General features: G+C 40.5%; 1 protein-coding gene across 1 annotated transcript in view; it reads right to left on the bottom strand.

Moving 5' to 3' along the window:
* gfra4a (GDNF family receptor alpha 4a) overlaps positions 1–19988 on the bottom strand; it is a 151662-nt gene extending 131674 nt beyond the window's left edge. Inside the window, exon 1 of the mRNA XM_005728669.1 lies at positions 19205–19988. Within this exon, the coding sequence (XP_005728726.1) occupies positions 19205–19262 (58 nt within the window). The 5' untranslated portion in view covers positions 19263–19988. The remainder of the gene's footprint in view (positions 1–19204) is intronic.
* Positions 19989–20551: the final 563 nt, after the last annotated feature.

The following is a 20551-nucleotide window of genomic DNA, read 5'->3' on the forward strand; positions in this document are numbered from 1 at the left end:
CTAATAACACGGTTGGGGATTATTGCGACATTTCTCTGGTCAGAGGATTTAATATGCAAAGAGGGAAATTTCAGCTGTCCTGTTAAAGAAAGCGAGGAGTGCATAGGAACATGGCGCCAGATCATAAGATTGACCATAAATGTCGGACATGATCAAGGAGGACAGTCGTGCATGTCTTCCTTATGTCTCTGCGGCAGCACAAATATAGATGGAAGCAGGAACCATAACAATGTGTGAATAAAGTAGGCCTAAATCATTTTATCTAAATATATCTGGGGATGCTTTCATTGACTGGCAGAACATTTAACTGATACTGAGTCCATGAAAGCATTTCCATTTGCTGTCTGAAACACACAGTGTCAAGCAGCTGTTTTCTGCTGCCTGTCAAAATTAGCTTTTCCCTAAAAAACTAGTTTCCCCTAGTGGAAGGCTCTGCTTTGGTTTGATTCCAGGCCAGCAGAAAACCATAATTTTTAGTTTATGTGGACTATTTAATCACTAAACCATTTCATGCAACAAACTGGGTTGTTAATCTGAGCAGAACACTCACCACAATGCCCTGAACTGAAATTATAAAGAGGGGACTTCAACAGGGGTGGGCGATATAGCCTCAAAATTATATCAAAAAGTATGCAATAATGATACATGCGATGAAAAGGAAAATAAAATTCCGAATAATGTTTTATCGGTGATTGTGGCTCACAGGCAGCAGCATTTATTAGTGCAAACCAAATAAGGGGCATGTTCCATCTCTCTTCTCCAAAAAGCTATTTTCATTGATGACAGACAACATGATTCAAATATTGAATCTACAATCACAAGGTGCCAACAGCAGCAGCAGTAATGTAGTCCAATATAGTAGTGACACGGCATTAGTGAATTATAAACACAAACGTAGCATAGGCAATTCAATTCAATTCAATTCAATTCAATTCAATTCAATTCAATTCAACATTATTTATATAGCGCCAAATCCCAACAGCAGTTGCTTCAAGGTGCATTATATGTATGTAAGGTAAGGACTCCCACCAGGCTCAGTAGGGAGCATATATATATATATTACTTATTTTCGAACGTGATTAGTTGCTTTGTTACTTATTTACTTTTTTAATAACATGATACACAACCTGAATACATAATAAAGCAATAGACCTTTCAGCCCAATTTTATTTTTTATGCATAATACAGATATAAAATTCAATCAAATGGAAAGTCTCTTTTTAAAAATTGTTTTATGAGTTTTAATCTTGATATAATCTTGATATACACACGTCTGTTGCTGCTCCATGTGCTTGCGTCATTGTCATGAGACACTCTCAAAAACAAAATCCCGACGGCTTAGTAACGCAGTAATGCAGCGTGCTTATGGGAAAGTAACAGTAATCTAATTACTTTTTTTGCAATAGTAATCCCTTATATTACTCGTTACTTGAAAAAGTATTCGGATTACAGTAACATGTTACTGCCCATCTCTGCTCATCACCAGCTACTAGTATCTACTCCTCACATGGCTGGTTGTACTCAGCAGTGTGTGCTTTGATGGAAGATGTTGGAGTAGCTCCTTTGGCTTGGGAACTAGGCTTTTATATCACAGTTGACCAGTTTTATCACAGATGATGTGACCTAGGGCTGTGTGATATGACCAAAATCTCATATCCTGATATAAGACATCTATCGTCCGATAACAATATAAATCCCATAAATGTAAGTCAAAGTCAAAGTCAAAGTCAACTTTATTTGTCAATTCTGCCACATGTACAGGACATACAGAGAATAGAAATTTCGTTACTCTCAAACCCTAGATGAAATAGCAATGAACATTTAAATATAAGAGAGTGATTAAAAAATGCAAGTAAAATAATTAAAAAGTAAAAATGTAAATAAATACAATACAAATTAACAAGAAAGCTATACAATATACAATATACAGTATTCAGGTAAGGGTAAATGACATTGAGTGTAAACCAGGCAGAAGTAAATTTACTGTAAGTTTAAGTTTACTGTAACTGAGTACAAATTTGAGGGACTGTACATCCGCCTTACTTGAGTGTTTGCATTTATGTATAAGATATCTCTACTTCACTGCAACTCAAGTTATTTTTCAAATATTACAATAAAAACATATAAATAAAGATATGTTGTTGAATGGTTAGAACGGTTGCCAGCCTTGCAAGGCTGTTGGTTAGGGGTTAGGGTTTGCTGCCTCTTGTTCCATGCCAATGAACAGCTTTTATGTAGTACAGCATTAGCCGTACTAATTTACACCTGCATTCCACCTGAAAAAAGCAACTCATTTGATTAATGGAAGCCCTACTGTGCCTTTTGAACTACAGCCATTCCTTTTTGGAGCACACTTCAGATAAGTGAGGAAAATTAAAGAGACCTTTAGAAAACTTCTTTCAGTCCTTAGAGCTATTTTAATATCTGCCTTAACTCCATCAGTGTAAAGTTAGCCAATATTTCCCAACAAGCATTAAACTCAAACTCCAAAACCACACTGCATACTTTATATTAATAAAACTAGCTAAAGGACAAGAAGCTGAACAGTAAAAAGGCAAACATGCTCACAAGTTTGTCTTGACATAATACATCAGTGGAGGGTTGGGATGGGGTTAGCGAACAGACACTCCGTTAAGCATTCGTGTTATTGACAAACACACCTCGACATAATGGCATATTGTCTACCATACAATATACACATTCTTGTAAGCAATCCCTGCTAAATTAGAAAAAGACCGCATGGTTAATACACCAGTGATTATAAAAAAAACTCTAATCACTGTATGCAAATACCATCATACTGTGAGTAGCGGGGAGGGTGGATTTATCATTTAACTAATCAAGAGGACCAGCAGAGAACTGCTACAGTCAAGATGTGTGTTCACATATTTCCATATGTTTTCTTCCCTTCACTGGTGTAAAACAGTTCCAGGGAGCAAAGGCAGGCTGTAAATATCCTCAGCATAGTAGTGGTGATTAGCTGACATCCCCTCTTTTTTTTGTTGCATAATTCACTGTTTACGAGCCAAGGTTGCAAATTGATAGCAGCAGAAATTACACCAACATTATTGCTGTACGTGAATAAGTAATAATAAAAATGGGACCGGAGGGGTGACAGTGCCCAGAGATGCCAAGGATCTCATTCATACTGGTTGTCACGACAAGCTGCGCTACAGCCTCAATAAAACCTTCGTAACACCTCATCATCTATCATGGCTCTGGCCCTGGCAGATTCTTGGCTCCGCGTCTTAGGCCAGCCTCTTGGTCTTTTCATGCATTTTGGGCTTTTAGCACCCTCAGCTAGGGAACGTAGTACTACCTGGCTCCCAGAACACTGGAGTACTGGTACACTGTGTAAGTCCTTAAGCGATATTGATGGGAACTAAAACCTCGTGAACCCTGTGATAGCTGGGGTCCACAGAAGAGTATTCTTCTGTGACTCAATGGCTTTCATCCAATCTAGTGGTTATCAAGATTGGACAGCATCTTGTTCTGTTCTGTGAACACGTAACCTCGGGTTTGTTCGGGTTGCTGATCAGACACGAGGTCATGGCAGCTGACGGGGGAGCAGGGGCTTTTACTTTATCTGCCGCCTTATAGGAGCTGATGATAACCAACCTGCTATGCTGCTGGCCAAGCTTCACTTTTCGGAAGGCTGTGTCTATTACCTTACTTAGATATCATCAAGCAGTAGCTGAGTAAGTCAAGTGGTTTTGACCTCAGAGGCTATCTCCTCATAATCCTTCATCTTCACGATAGCAGCACTATTAGGTAAAGCAGAAAAAGGCTAAAAAAAAGTAGCAGTACTTTGATGGTGTTCAAAGAGTTAAGAATCCTCCAAAAGCTGGGTTTCATGTAGCTACTTGAGCACTGGGGAGAAATCTCATACCTGACTCATCTGAGGGATGAATGATGCAGCAGATTATCAAGTAATTGGAATCTGTGAAATGTCACTGGCGTGACGGCGAGTGACCTAAGATCAATGGCACTAAGGTTGGGTCACACTTCAGTAGCTTCAGTGATCCTCACGCAGCTCAGAAGCGAGGCCTAAAGCCATGCAGGGCAAGGATCCATGATCACACGGAAAGGCCGATGGGCTGAGTTAAAAGGAACTAAAGATAAGACATGTAGTGACCAAGGGGACAAAGGCGAGCCAGCAGTCATCTGGAAAAGATTTCCAATATTTTCCCTCACTCTTTTTTTTCTCCTTTCACCTCTCCGTCTCTCCAATCCTTTTCCCTTCGCTCTGTTGTTTGATCTCGTCATGGCCCAAAGTCACCAGGCAGACGGGTCTTATATTTTATATTCAGTGTTCCACATGAGGGAGCGTGTCATAAAAAAAAGTCTACTCAAAATAAATGAGGCTCTCTGAAGGCAAACGCAGATGATGGTTGAGGCCGAGCCGTCGCTGGCCATCGTAACGGGCATCAGTAATTTGATTTGAAGAAAATCTGTGTGTGTATTTATAAGTGTGTGTCTGGGGTTTGAGGCAGCAGTGGTGTGGAACTATGGTCTCCCTTTCTTTCACGTACTCCTGCTCCAAAGGCTCAGTCAGATTAAGTCGAGTGTAGGTGTTGACTGCTCTCCCCCACATTATTAGGTGCTTTCATTGCTTTTACAGTTTGTCAGATTACATTAATTAAAAACAAAAGCTCCTTGTTGGCAGACTGTAAAACCACCGACATCCATAACGATAACATGGAAAAAATATTTTCAGTTTCGAAAGTCGTGAAAATCACTTTAGCGGTAGGCGCTAGTGTTAATTGCCTGAAGAAACTGCGACACTACAAAACAGCTGTGTGAGTGATATTTCGGAGGAACCCTAAGAGCGATGAGGGAGAGCAGCAAATAGCCAGTCTCTAAATGAACCGAGTCTCCTACTCAACAAGCATATAAAAAGAAATCAATATCTCTGTTAACTGTCTATTGTTCTAAACAAGAGACTCCAAAAGCATTAGAGTCTGTATATATTGCCACTGTCATCATCTTTAAAACATGGGCTTTGACTGTGATTGACTGGCAAGCCAACATACACCCACCACCTAATTGCAATTTGCTCAGAGGAAGACAAAGAGAAGCAGCTCTCTTGTCACTGACAGGATGCCGTGAGGGCTGGGGAAATTGAATTCACATCGAGAGGGATTTAATTAGACCACTTTGTACCTTTCATCGCCACAGAATCCTATTTACATTCATTCTTGTGCTACTAAGCTTCCATACCTTAGTTATATTGGTTCAACTAATCTTCAACGTATAATATATTCAAGGCAAAAAGGCAAAAAGATCAGGGTTTCATCTAATCCCTATGCACCATCTAGAATGCAGCAGAATGGCTAATCACAAAGTCAAATTCAAGAAAGACACAATCCCCATGATATGTAATATGTCCACTCCCTTGACCGTTTATAAGACACTGCAAATCAAGTTTCCGATCCCGCTGGTGAAATGGGTACATGTACCACATGAAAAAGAAGGAAAGCTACTAATTCCTTATTATATTGTGTGCAGAGTGTCAATCAAGATACTCTAAAATCCCTTCTGAAATAAATCTAAAAAAAAAAGTATTTAGATGTGCTAGGACAAAAAGACCTTGAAGGCAGGATTTATCAGCTTAGTTAAAGGGAGATGATCCACTGAGCGGAGATAGGACGGGGTTGCCCCGTCTTATTCTCAGCTTATATGGAGCCTGGCAAAAAGCTGCATATGATTTTCACATGGAATCCATCTCAAGGCCTGCAGGACATAAACGTATTAATATTTTAAAAAGAACAGTTTAACGTGATAAAACTGCCATAAACACAACTCCTTTATTGCTGACACGTTGTGGCCCTGTTTATGCATTCTGCCTAACTCCATTATTTATTGCTAGCCTTGCCATCTTACCACCCAGCTATCAAAGTTTGTGAAGCTATTTGTGCCCTGTGAAAGGGGTCACTTATGTTGAAGAACCAACAGAGTTTTACAGGCGTTACCAGTATTTGTTTCTCTTGATAGGAGATATTATTTTTATTGTATTTACAAACACAATTCATTACCAAATATCTCCACTTAGATGACCTTTACCTTTATGCTTTCCAATCCCAGTCATGCAGATTTACATTTACCCTGCAAAGGAGAGAGTGTCCAAGGGACAGAGAGCAACTGATTGTGGTTAATGAAAAGCCCATTAGCCTTACTGATGCCAGACCACCATAACCAGCCAATGGGCAAACAGCTAGCTTAACATTTTAACACCAATATGGAATATAGTTTAGATACATGTGTGCTAAAAGGCACATTAAGCAGGAATTAGGCACACAGTTAGGCACAAGGACAATATAAGGGAAAGCAAGACCAAATCGAGCTGTTGAAATATGTGTTAAAACAACTAGCTAAAGAAATGACACTGAATCAAATTAAAATAAATATTATTTCAAGGAATCTGATATTCATTTTGACTCTCCAGTTTATAGTATATAAAAAAGGAAAAGTTTTTATCAGCATGCTCAGGCAATCCTTTGTCAGCCATCATTCAGATATATACTCAAGCATGATAAACAGCAGCAGAAGCACACTAATGGTAGATATATGCATCCTTACTGGAAATACAGACCTTCCATGGTTCAAAATCAACACTGTAATGCTAGCAGCACTAACTTTGCTTGCAGACTCTAAGCAAAGTACCTTTATGACTATTGTCAAAACCTTAACCCTGATCTAATTTGCTCCTTTCTAAGTCACTTATTTGCTTGCTGACACAATGTAATCTAAGCAAACCCCACCATCGCCAAAGTGCCAATTAAGTACCAAAAATGACAAATGTGCAATGACTTATTTCCAGTGACGTTAATTGCCGTTATTGACCATTAGGTTTATTTGTGTCATTACAGATGATGCAGCTAAATACGCATCCAAGTATATGAATCACTTAAAAAATTGCATACAGGATTATGCCCGTTGTGAGCTGGCTTCAAACAAATGCCAGCTCACCTCCTGCAACCACTTTTCTGAGAATACGCTCTTCTTTTGTGGTTTGGGCTCCTTCTGACATTTCTTTGGAGGTGGAGGAACACCAAAGTAATTGCTTAAAGGAGCTTTCTTCTTTGAAATTTCTAAGAGTTCAAAACAAATGTCTGTCCTCCTCCAGAAAATCTTATGTACGCAAACGCGCATTGCAACTTCTTATCTGGTGCGCGTCTTTTATTTTGACAGCGCATGCGCACCTACGGACCACTTATGTGCACCCCTGCTTATAAACTTGTAAATGCTGTTGTTAAATCTGTCTGTGCACAACCTGCCATGTCTAGTTTCAGACAGCACTATCAGGTTTACATTCATTACACACACATGCAAGTAGTTTACGTTCAAGTCTCTAAAAGAAAGGATTAAAAATGAGACACGGTTCATTTCCTGCAACAGTCACATCCACAAATGTGTAGGCAACAGAATTGTACATTTTGTAAGTAAATGTTTACAGGTCAGCTTGAAAAACCTTTTGTGCTGCAAATACTGTAGCTTCTCCTCATTATCTAATGCACGCAAACTTTATCAAATACTATTTTAGTATTTATTGCACTCATTTGTACTAATCACTCAAACACCCCAACTTCAGGTCAAACTACAGTGCTAATTTAGAGAGATGACGAACCTATAGAAATAAATTCTACATGAAACTATGCTTCGCCTGAAATACCAACTCCTTCTTCACTTACTAGTATACTTAAATTGTTCCATATCCCTAATATGATTTTCTTGACTATTCACAGGGTCATGCCTGCAAATTGCAGTGTTTTTGCAAGCTGTAGAAAAAGATTGCAGAAAAATACAGATTGTCCTATTTTGAGTTTTTTCCCTCTTTAACAAATATTGAACATTTTTCTGATTTAATTTCCCCCCATCACTCTTTTTTTCCATGTGCACATGTGATGAGTGTAAATCAGCTGGGTGGCCTGCTACAGACAACAGAGTGGAAACCTTGTAAGAGTGTTGAGTTGCAAGCTCTTTCATTAGCCCTCATAAATGCTATTTGGCACACATCTGAGACTGCCTTGTTAGATAGCCTGCAGCGATTTGGCCCATTGCTACACATCCCCATCCCTCTTCCACCTCTCCATGGTCTAGTCAGTTGACAGCCTGGCACTGAACCTGATTCCTGAATCTCGATTTCACACTTTCCTCTATTTCTATCTCGACAGACTGAGCAGAACGCCACCACAGAAACTGAAGCCCTGATTAGAAACCAATTAGCTCCTCAGATCCCGGTGCAGGATATCATCACGATTCGCCTGCTGCTCTGGATGAAGCAGTCTGCTCTCATTTGCCGGGGTTCACAGGGAAACGTAAGATGACAAGTGGAAGAGCTACTTCTTTAACACAGCCTGAGTTAAATGTGAGCTGTAGTAGGAAAAGATTAATAAAGATTGATTTTCTTTGGATACTTGTTTGTGTCTCGCATGTATTTCTTTTTCTTGCTTAGTCGTGGATTGATGATTACGTTTAAGATCAAATTTCAGGTCAAGTTTCAGTAAAGTTCAAATTTGCTGCTGCTGGGTGAAAGAGGTTTTTTTTTAAAACATCTTTGATTAGTTGAGTTTGACACCAAACAAACATACCTACCTACCAGAAACCTGGCAGCAGAGGATTCAGCCTTTTGATCATTTCCCCAAACTTTTAACCACTTACAAACTTTCTGTCAGGTTCTAACAAGCGTTGTGTTTCAGCACCACAGAGATATCTACTGACTTCTGGTCTAACTGCACTTGACAGACATTATATGCTGTTCAATTTTTTTTAAAATAACATGTCATTGAATTGCTACACTAATTGACAGGTGATGCTGTAAAGCTGATGTCTATAATAAAGAGGTTCACTCTTATCATGCACTCATGTCCTCTACGGGAAAGCTGGCTGAGTGGTTCAGCGGACACACAGTCGACAGACAGAATAAAAAGATTTAAGACATTTGGGTTCAAGCAGTTTCTGGTATATGTTAAGAAAACTTATGGCTATATACCATACAACTGTGACAATCTATGGTATTAAAGTTATTGAAACCACATGAAACGTACATGTGCACCTTCTTTCACATTACACAGGCTGTCAGACGTGAACAATTTCTGCTATATGAGAAAAAAGAAAATGGCTTCAAGTTTCTAATATATTTGGTAGGAGTGAAAAAACAGAATTATAGCACAGTTTTTCTTTTTTTTTATTATTATTTCAAGACAGGGACAAACATTAGCAAATACTGATATTTTGTTAGCTAAATTCAAATATTCTGGAATATTATGAACAAAACGCCTCATCTCATACTGCACCATCCTGAGAAAATGTTACCTGAACAAACTTTCACCAAATTGGCTCAACTAAATAACACTGGACACACTTAGCTTGACAAACCTATCTACTAATTCAGAGCACACTGATGGCTCAGTCACATTAGTAAAAATAGGCCAGCAACCTTCTTACATATACAAAAAAAAAGAAGAAGTATTTTTTTATACATTTTGCGACCAACTGCATCTCCAGAGGTTGAAGGTGTCACTTCTGATCACAAGGCAATTGCACAGGTCGCATAATAGGTGCCAACATTTCTGTAAACAGTTGCAGTCTGATGTGAAGTGACATTTGACATACCATCAATACCTTTGTCAGTCTAAGAGAGACTGACAAAGGTATTGATTCAGTTCAACTGTATTTATATATGGCACCAAATCACAACAATAGTTATCTCAAGGTGCTTTATATTGTAAGGTAAACAGCCTACAATTTGCAAAAACTCGCCACTAAATTAAAAAATGCAAACAGGGGCAAAATGTTTCCATTAGTCTTTAAGCACAGCTTGTTGTTTTCTGCTTATATTGCTATAGAGCAGAAAGGGTACTGACAAAAAATGTAATAAATAAATAAATTTCTGTTAAATGTGAATTTCAGTCTATGTAGACAACAATAGATATGTGATTTTCACTAACAAAGTTACAGTTTTCACAGTTAATTGCTGTATTATCAGAAACAGATTGCGTGTAATTGTCAACTTGACCTCATTCAGCTGCAGACTGATAGCAGACTGTTTTATAGAAAACAGCTTTGGTGACAGCGGATGCTTGACAATCTAATTTTGCAGTTAAATAAATAAAAATATAACTGAAATGAGATAAGTTTATCTTAAACAGATACTGAAAAAAGTTTGAAAAACATTTTAAAAAGGCAATAAATCACAACATGTGTTATGGCAATGTTCATCATATCACAAAATGTTTAAAATCACAATAATATCATATCGTGAGTGAAGTATTGCGATATTATCATATTGTGGTGATTCCCATCTCTTAACATCTCTATTAGTCAGATCCTGGCTTAAGACGCTGGACTGGATATTGGTTGCACAACAGCTCGATGTAGGGACGAGTCATTTAGTTCAGTTCAGTTCAGTAGCATGGAGGAAGATGTGTCACAGCGAAACGACAGCAGTTTGGAGATATCAGCTCTAAAACTTAAAACACTTTTAGTTTTTTAAAATCTTTTTTTTTAGTTTGGTGTTAGAGTCCCAGTTTCTTCCTCATAGTTGGGATGAAAGTCTATTGGATCAGTACTCAGTGTTGGCAGATAACTTTTGGATCAGGTTGGATCAGTGCACCACCTTGAAAGCAGTTTTCCCACTGACCAAAAAACAAACAAAGAAAAAAAAAACATGTTAAATTGTCCAATTTCCATTTTTGTCAGGTAGAAGAAAGGTAGCCTGCTCCTTTTCCATGCGACAACCATATTCTCTTTAGTGTTTATAGTCTGTGCTGTGTTCACACTGGAAAAGTGACAAAAATAAATATGTATGCTCAGTCTCTCAGACAGGCACTGGCACAGCATGTGTGATTAATGTGTGGGATCATGGGAATGGAAGCTGAGGCCTCATGATAATCAGATATATTCTTGCTGGCCCTGTCTGTGTGAAATGAGAATATGTGAGAATGTTTGAAACGGCTGTCACCTCTCTCAATAAAATTGTGGAGTGATAAGAGCCTTTATTGTATGGGATCGAATAATGGTTTGCACCAGCTGCAATAAGACACTTAAAGTTCCTTATACTTAAATAAGCACTGACAGACACACTTACAGGCTTTAAGTACTGTGAGCATTTGATGAAGGGCCTTGGAGTCTTGCTAGCTTGTTTCATTACCACCTCTCATTCTCTCTGCCTTGCCAACTCAACGCCACCCCCTCAAACTAAGGGAAAAAAACCCTTTTCCTTCTAATTAATTGCAGCCTTTTAGGCTTTCTTACAATCTGCTTGGACCATCCTGCAGCCTTTTCATTACAAACTTACAGAATACAGTGGAAGTAAATGCCATATCCTTTTAGCTCACAAGGGCAGGGTAATTTTCTATGTGGTATAATCATCCCTCGACAAAAGCAAATGGAAATGACAGGGTTTTAATACTAGAAGTCATTTTGGTCTCTACCAAGAGTTTGATTCATTCTATTTCAGGGAATGTTTATCTCCAGTACCTCCAACTGCCTCTAACTGCATCCACATACTCTTAAAATCATACTTTTTCTGTCAGAGATAGCAGAGAGCAGTGAGAAAATCATCAAGGCAGTTGGCGATAAACGTCAACCATCGATGAAACACACCTACAAGTATCCAAGTGTGTCACTATCACTGAGTCATAATGAGAGTCCCTAAAGCACTTCCCCCCATGTGACTCCAAAGCATTATCACAGCAACTAGACAAATGAAACCAATAAATCACACAAGACAGAGTGAGCGTCAAAAATCGTATCTGCAAATGGGAAGATTGAGCGTGCAGATTTGGGAAAGCCATCTCTAAATCTCCACTTTAGGGATGCGGAGCAACAGGTGCTCTGCATGAAAAACAATCGCAAGTGTATAAATAGATTTTGAAGGGCCAGCTGAGTAAATTTGAGGCTTAGAACTGAGCCGATGTGCCGGGAATCCAAAGAGAAAGTCAGTTAGGGTGAGACTCTCTACAGAGACTACGTATCTCCTCTATGTTAGATGCCCAACGACAGCTCCATCCTCACAGAAAAATAAATCCCTTCTCTGGCTGTCACATGGCTTATTCACATTCACATCCTCCTCTCTCTGCTGTGTTTGCTTCTGTAATTTCTCCGACAATATTCTCTCGCTTCTCTCTGTCAGTGGAACTTGAAGGCACAGCGAAGTATCTACAAGTAAGGGAAATCAGGAAACTATGCAGCGCCGCGCCAGCTACAGAGACCCGGAGAGAGAGGAGGGTGGGTATGAATTATACATGTTTCAGGGGCGGGCTTCAGATTTGTCCGAATAAATGCACGCGGGGAAATGACTGCGATATTAGCAGTTACAATGCAAGGTTACTAAACATGAAGGGAGCAAATTATTCATTCCCACCCAAAGCAAAGTGATTAGTTTGAAAAACTGCTGACAGCAACAGTAGGAGTTTGGTTTGTATACACTGGAGGACGTTCAGTGTGTCTGCGTGTGAGACTGAGCGTGGGTTAATTTGGCCAAGACTGTGCGTGGGTTGATAATTAGGAAGCTATTTGCGTGGAGTGAAATGTTCAGCTTATCTTCTGTGGAATCTCTTCCACTGTCCCTCTACACTTGAATATTTGTCCTGTGAAACTTTCTAAAAGCTGTGATTATGTTTCCCACAGCTAAACTCTTTATATTTACTCTTCATTACAGGTGTGATAATTAACAACATTACATAACTGTGAATTAAACGGCAGCGTGGGTTTTTAGTAACAGAGATAAAAAATAAAATGTCGACGCACTGCAGCTTTTTCCCACAAACTTTTCAAATGTATTTCATCTCTTTACTTTTTTGTTGTTTTTTCATTTAAACAAAACTTTTCGTTAACTGTTTAAGAATCTGGCTGCTGTGCAGAGGTGCTGCACAGAGCTTTGCAGGCACCATCTACATGTGGAATAACCAACAGTCTGTGCTGGTCTCAGCTTAGCCCCATCATGTAAAAGACCATATACACAAAACATCTTTTTAGCAGATCTGAAATTTGAGATTGATTGTTGAATTGATTTTTGTTGTTTTTCACACTTCTTACTTTCCTATTCATGCTACATTTTCAGCCACACAGCATTCAATCTAAGCATCGATGGACAGCGGGCAAGCACAGCCCCAGAGCCTCCAATTAGAGCTGCAACGATCGACCAGCCAGGGACCAGGATGATGTTCAGTATCCTCGGCCCAGACCATCCAGTCAGCTTCCCATATGTTGAGATGGTCCATTTCATGTATGCAAAAAATCACCCTCGCCTAGCCTAATGTGGAAAATTTAAAGAAACTAACAAAGACAAAGTGTGCTAAAGCTAGCACCATCTGGAGCTAAGAACCAGCCGCAAGCCAGCAGTGCCAGTATGAGCCTCGGTATGAGCAGTAAGGATCACAGGTCAGAACAGTTAAAGAAAAATCTGTTGCACTTGCTTTTGTTTGTTAAGGTCAGACATGTCAGGTAAAGATGGCTGTACAGTAACTCATTTTCATTTAGTTCTTTATACCTCTTTCAAGTGAAGGAGCACTTTATTTTCAGTTGTTTAAGTGAGTGAAGATCCAGTAACTTACTGCAGTTTGGGAGAAATTTCAAGGAAACCAAGAAAATAAAATTGTTGCATTGAAGGTAAGTTGATTTTTTGTTTATATGTGCTGTCAGGCACAGTTTTTAGAATAAAAAAATCAGACTCTGCAAAAGAAAAAGAAAAGAAAAAACAGTATCAGTGGGCCACAAAATGGTTATTGGAGCATTTTTGCCTCCTAGTAGGTTCAATTCCCATAATTTGTCTGGAAAGGTGGAGAGCAACGCAAACAGCCACCAACGCTGTGCCATAAAAGACCGTTTGGCTGCAGGGCTCACGTTTCGCAACTAGCATGTTTGACAAGCATTTGGTCTAATAAATGTTAATGCACCCATGTATCCCTGCTTGCCTGGGATGAGGGAAGGTACTGTGGAGACCAAACCACCACTAAAAGTAGAAAGAATAACGGGCATGCACTCATCAGAGAGGCACAAACACAACAATAACAGTTTTTCCAATTTTGTGTGCAACTTCAGTCGGCACGGGCACAGTACTAAGTATGTGGCTGATTTACTTTTTTGAGCACACATGTTGTTCCCTTTCATTGCTTCTGGGAGACCAATCAGGCAAAGGCTTGAACAGCAGCTGTAGGGTCTTAATAATCTGGGCTAGAATTCTGTCCTCCTACAGCATGGCTTCTTTTCAGCTTTCCTTTTATAGAATTTATTTAATACTGAAACAAAGGCAGTCACTGAATGTAGGGTGTGATGTCCAGAGACCGGTGTAGCCCTCGATATAATGATATAACTGACAGTGGGAATACTATAATGACAACTCTCAAGTTGTTTACTTCTATTCAGATCTCCTAATAAAAGGCCAACATACATAAGAGGTTCAAGGTGAATTACTACCTTTGACAGCTTTGATACTTAAAGTCTCCACCTCCCCCTTACATGCAGTAATCACACAGATCAGAAAAAGCAGAGGAACCTGTTTCTTTACACAAAACGTACTCTCACATGTAGCGACGCCGGACCTGTTGTGCTCATTTCCAGCTCTATTATTTAATCTAAAAGGGTAACTTTTCATAACTGCGAGTTCTTATATGTGCCTGTAACTTCAAAGTCTTTTTAAGGCAACATTTTTTAGACTGATTGCGGTTAGCAAAAAATAAATCAATTATAAAAAAGGCAAGACAGCATAAAAACGTATTGTATCTTGCAGTGCTCCTCCTTACGTCCCCATGGCGTGAATACTAATCTGAGGTAAGGAAGCACTACTTTAAAAAATCTGTTCAACTGGACTGGAAAGTTAATCAGTAAATAATTACCTAGCAAGAAATGGAAATCAGCAGGTTTACTTTCAGTAGCCTCAGCGCTGTAATTACTTTCAGGAAACTTTGATCTAGAACACTTAAAATATAAAATCAAAATGTATGTTTTGTTCCAATCAGTGATTTGAAAGGCTGCACTGACACGATCAACAACCGTGATTAGCTACAGTCAGAACGGCTGATGGCGTAAACACAGTTAAATATTATCGGTTGCTGTGTTTATTGTGAGACTGTGTGATTATGACAGATCTAATTCCATGCTACAATTTCAGAATCAAACTCTGAACATTCTGTTAGAGTCCCCAGGCCACCTATGTCTGGAAATCAAATGTTACTGAGTGATCACAAGATTGCCACCACGAAATTAGTAGTGTGTGGCCGCAAGATCAAAAAATCATGACCATTTTTTTCTTCTTTCAGATGGTCCGTTTTGGGGGTCACCACAGTGGATCATGACCAAACCATCTCAGACTTGTTTCTCCACCTTTGTCTCCAAACTGCTCATCCTAAGCTGATGTACTCATTTCTAATCTTCTTCATTCTGGTCATTTCTAATGAAAAGCTCCTTTTTTTTGTCAGCGTTAGTGTCTCCAAACCATACATGTCAGCAGGTCTCACTACCACCTTGTCAAGCTTCTCTTTTACTCTCGCCGCTATCCTTGTGAGACAAATCACCCCTGACACTTGTCTACACTCGCTCCACCCTGCCTGCACTCTCTTCTTCACCACTCTTGAGCACCATCCATTGCTTTGGATGGCTTCACCTTCACTATATCTCCTTCTTGCATCTTCACCTTTCCACCTGTCTCCCTCCCATTAACACACATATATTCTGACTTGCTTCTCCTCACTTTCTTCCCTCTTCTCTCCAGAGCATACCTCCACCTCTCCAGGCCCTCTTCCTCCTCCTCACTATGTCAAAGTCCACACAGAGTCTACTGCCTGATCTCATCTATCAAAAATCAGGACCACCAGTTACTAATGTGCTGGAATGAGATAAATGAGTAAACTTAATCAGGGACAAGGCAGTGAGATCTATACTTTGCTCTGTTGTTTACCATCAACACTTGACGATTATTATTGGGACACTGATTTGCTTTTTAATTAGATTGATGAATTATAAGGACACTGTTTGACAAACACTGTTACATATGCACAGCAATCAGCAGGTCCCCAGAGAGGGTGCTGTTTCAGCAGGTAGAGGGAGGGAGAAGGGGACAAACCAAAGTGATATCCACATTGGACAATGGCCAAGTCCTTGCTGTTAAAACTAAATAAAACTGTCACGGCATACAAAGCTTAAGTTGATGTTTCATTTATGTTTCTGCACTTTATATGGACAGTGTTGACTAGGCCTGTGTTAGAGTATGAAAATCTGTCACATGCAATGTCAAGACTGCAAAAATAACATTACTTGTAATTAATAAATATTAAAAAGCATATATTAGCGATACAGTTCCAGTGTCTTTCTGCTTTAACGGGTAATCTACTAGCGCAACCACCGACTAACCTACACCCGCTGAACTATTTTCAACATGCTTTTGTTGTAGAAGGTCAAACATTCTCATGCTGCTCATCATTCTTATTGATGAGTTTCAGGCAACTTTCTATATTTTTTAATAGCAGATATTCCTGTTGTGATGAGGAAAATTATTAATTCCCACAAATTACCAACATTTAGCAAATCAATAATATCTTGTGGCTTTGCATTACTTTCAGAAATAGTTTTTTATGTATGCAGATTCTTATCTTATTCTTTTTGTGGAGCTGACTAACACTATGACAGCTACTGTACTAAAAAAGATTAAACTTAATCAGCCATTAGACAAAGCAGGCTGATAAAACAAAGTGCCAGTGGATGGATGCCCTTCCTCTTAATCTGCTGGTTCTCATTACAGGATGTGACACTGTCCTCCCAGCCAGCCCCCTCACCTTGACACATCTTATCTATAGTTTCCTCCACCGCTGCGAGAATCAGTCGCTACAAACACATGTTAGGCAAAAACATAGCCACTCGAGTTTACCATTATTATTATTTGCCAGCTAAGCACTACCATGTATAAAAGATTAGACCACACAGAATGCTAAGCACTACAAACCCTCTCCCATGTCAGAAATGGCAAGGCAGGGCATGTTCATTTGCTCCACACCACTTAGAGAAGAACAATATGCAGATAAACCTGGTCAACTAATTGCAGTAATGATTGCAAAATGTTCAGAGCTGTGCGGGCAGATAATCAGTGAAGCATCACAAGACTGAGCGGTAAATATGCTAATTTAAAGCCGAAGTAAATAGATGCTTGTTTCTCCCCCCGTCGTTTTTATGCTGCGAGTTTAGCCCTGCAAAGTTAACAAAATGCAAAAACACAGCACACTAATCTTGCATACATCCACTTCACACAGCACGCTTCGTAAGAGAGAAACATTCATTAGATTGGAAGGATATTAGTGCAGCCCTGGACACCACAGGCAGCTTTTAAAGCTCAGGTTTGGCCCAGCAAGTTGTAGAGAAGCATGCTTTTATATGTAAGGGAGCCCCAGGAAAAAAGCTGCATGCAATCCCACATAGCCGATGTGTCCTCTTAAACTGAAAAAAAGAAAAAATCCTCATAAAGTCTGCTGGTTTTCTTAAGTTCAGTTAAGCCAGTCTACGCCTCAGGATTCAAACCAGCCACCTTCCCTCCCCTTTTCTAAGAATAAACTGCTTTTCCTGCCTTTCATCCCCCCTCCGTCTCTCCCTGTGTGGCTGATGGACGGGATCACGAGGCCCTGGCTAAGTGACTCGGCCGTTTTGACACATCTTTTTGACAAGGTGAGAATATCTGCAGAGAAAAGACGAGGAGTGACTATTCCACCGAGCACATATTGCTTCCAGTTACCCACCCTGCTCATATCTTGACTGACAGCAGTGTGGTGACACAGGTTTTACATATGATGGGAAAAGTGAAGGAAGACAGCAAGGGGGGCGGGGGGTATTAGCACCGCTGAAAGTGTTTGTTAAGGATTCATGGTGGTGGAAGCTCTTGTCTAGGACCCGAGTTTCCAGTTCACTCCCAGCGTATAAGGCTGCTGTCAGTGCACCAGGAGTGTGGCTGAAATCACATCTGCAGCAAAAAGGAAATGAACTGCGGGATGGAGAGCTGTCAACACTGAGGCTATAAATCTAACAAACACAAATCCCTCCGTCTGTACATCCTGTTTCCAGCCAGCATTCGTTCTGCAGGAAGTTTTTTTTCCCTCCATATAATATTTTTTTCACAATAGAATGCAATAAAAAAAAAAACTCAGGGTGTCTACTCTTGTGTTTGGCAAACACAAAACAAAGCTGGCACTGAAACTGACTTGCACCACCTGGCCCAAGTAAGTGTGGAGGAATGGAAAAAAGCTGAGTGTCCATGTGTGCGTGCGTGTGTGCGCGTGTGCGTCTGCAGTGCTGGTGGTCATTGCTCATGATTTCAGCGTTTGATGTGATCACGCACACCCTGTTTGACTGGCTCGTTTCAAGCGTGTGCGCGCTCACACACACTCCTCTCCTGCCACCACGCACGCATGCACGCACGCAAACCACCACCACGTTGTTTTTTCCTCCCTATTCACGCACTGACAACACAATTCACCTGCAAAGGCAGGTGCACAAGCGCGTAACCCCCCACCACCATGCCCCTTCCTCCAACACGCACGCTCACCGAACCGTGAGAAGTGGCACATGCGGGCGCGCACGCCAACAGTTTGACATACACTTGTCTGCATTGGCATTTTCGCAGCGAAGCTGGATAACAGCAGCAGCGGCAGCTTGGTGGCATCTTTATCTTTTCTTTGGTAATCTATCATCACATCCATCTGCCGGTGCTGGGAAACGGTTTAAATACATGGGATGCACAAAGGGGATTTCTGCCCGCGGGGTGGGAAAAAGAAAAAAGAACAAAATAAGACTGCGAAAAGACACAAGCGAGCATCTCTCGAGTGGAGAAAATGTGAGCAGCCTGTCAGAGTCCCGCTGTTTCATCACTCCCCAGTCACACATAGGATGTTACTTGCGGGCTTTCTGTGTGGTCTTTAAAAGAAAATCACAATCTCTCCTCATTTTGTGACCCTGTCGTGCATCCGTGTATCTCATTAACAAACCGGCTTATTCTGCAAAGGGGTTAAAAAAAACAAAAGAATGATCTCATGATGCAACTTTGACACAAGCAAGCGAATATGGACCTTTAAAGATCATTCGCACTAAGAAAGACTTAACAAAAGCTAGTAACAACAGAATAATAAAATAAAATCAAGCCGAATGCGAGCTGCATTGGGCAGTCACAGGACGGCGCATTGGTTTCGACCACAATCAATTGTTCAAGTGTTGATCAACTTACCGATGAGAGCCAGCTGTAAAAAGTACAGTCCGAGGAAGTCCATTATGGAGTGCGACATTAATTCAAACGGATGCAATCCTGGGCGAGAGATGATGTGCGGAGAATAAAAGCCCGCTGTTTTTGTTGAAACTGGCACTGAAATTAAGAGCGGAAAAAAAAATCGCAGCTATTTCTCAAGTGATGACTGTCCACTTACGCTGACGCCGGAATCCACAACACTGCGTGAAAAAACATTAGCGGACCAGAACATCATTTTCCTTTTTTTTCTTTTTTTTAGCAGGGAAACTTTTGTCTTGGGTTACAGCTGAGCCAGACCAAGACACCGCTACCAAAATCACACCGCGGAGGGAGAAGAAGAAGAAAAAAGAAGCAGTTCGGTCTTTACGTGGAACAAATCGTGTGCGTATTGAACATCCCCGTGCGGTTCATCAGCACGTCCTGAGCGGCTGCTTCCTCTCCTCGTCGCCTCCACCTGCGCGCCGTCTGGAAACTGCGGCTAAATCACTGGCGCGCTGCTTTGCGCACTCCGACCCGAGAGTCAGTCCCCGCTGTGATCCTCAGCTCCCAGGCGGGCCGGCCGGAGATGCCCAACCCAGCTCGTTTAAAAAATCCAATCTTGACCAAAGTTGAAATAGGACAACTTAAATCGATAGGCTATTTCGTTACTGCCATAAAATGGAAACAACAACCCCGCGTAAAATGGTGCATAGCCTGCATCGGTGGGTAGACCATAACCACACTTTTCTGAAAGTAGGTTATACCCCCACACGCACATACACACACACACGCACGCCTCCAAGAAAAAGAAAAAAAAAAGAGTAACTACCACAATCAACTTAAACGAGAATCAGTGAGGCAGCAGAGAAAATCTTTTTAAGGGCCCCCACGGAGGCAGAAGGAGCAGCGGTGAAAACAGAGCCAGGCTGACTCACGGTGTCTGTCTCCTAATGGTAAAATGAAAAGACCATCTTGCAGCCAGCGTGAGCTGTTTGAGGCTACCTGCTGTCTGATGTGCTCATATGGTCCTTTTTTCTTTCTTTAAAAAAAAAAAAAAAACAGAACAAAGAAAATCTATTTTGATCTGGGTTTTGAGGACAGTGGGTCTGATTGGCGCTTCAGACATGTACTGTTATTATTTTTAAGACACAGCCTAGTTTTTTTTTAATCTGAAGGAAATTTGTCACACACCCAAAATCACCGAATTAGACCAGACAAAAGTTACACTTCACAAGTTCTGGAGAATATTCGCACTCTACAGTACATACTGATAGCTGATAGCTTGCCCCCTCCACCCTCCCTCCATCCCCGAGCGTCGAAGCCCACACTCTAGATGACAAACACATTTTT

This window comes from Pundamilia nyererei, unplaced genomic scaffold (assembly GCF_000239375.1).
Source record: "Pundamilia nyererei isolate P.nyererei 1_Seehausen unplaced genomic scaffold, PunNye1.0 scaffold00029, whole genome shotgun sequence".
Lineage (NCBI taxonomy): Eukaryota > Metazoa > Chordata > Actinopteri > Cichliformes > Cichlidae > Pundamilia > Pundamilia nyererei.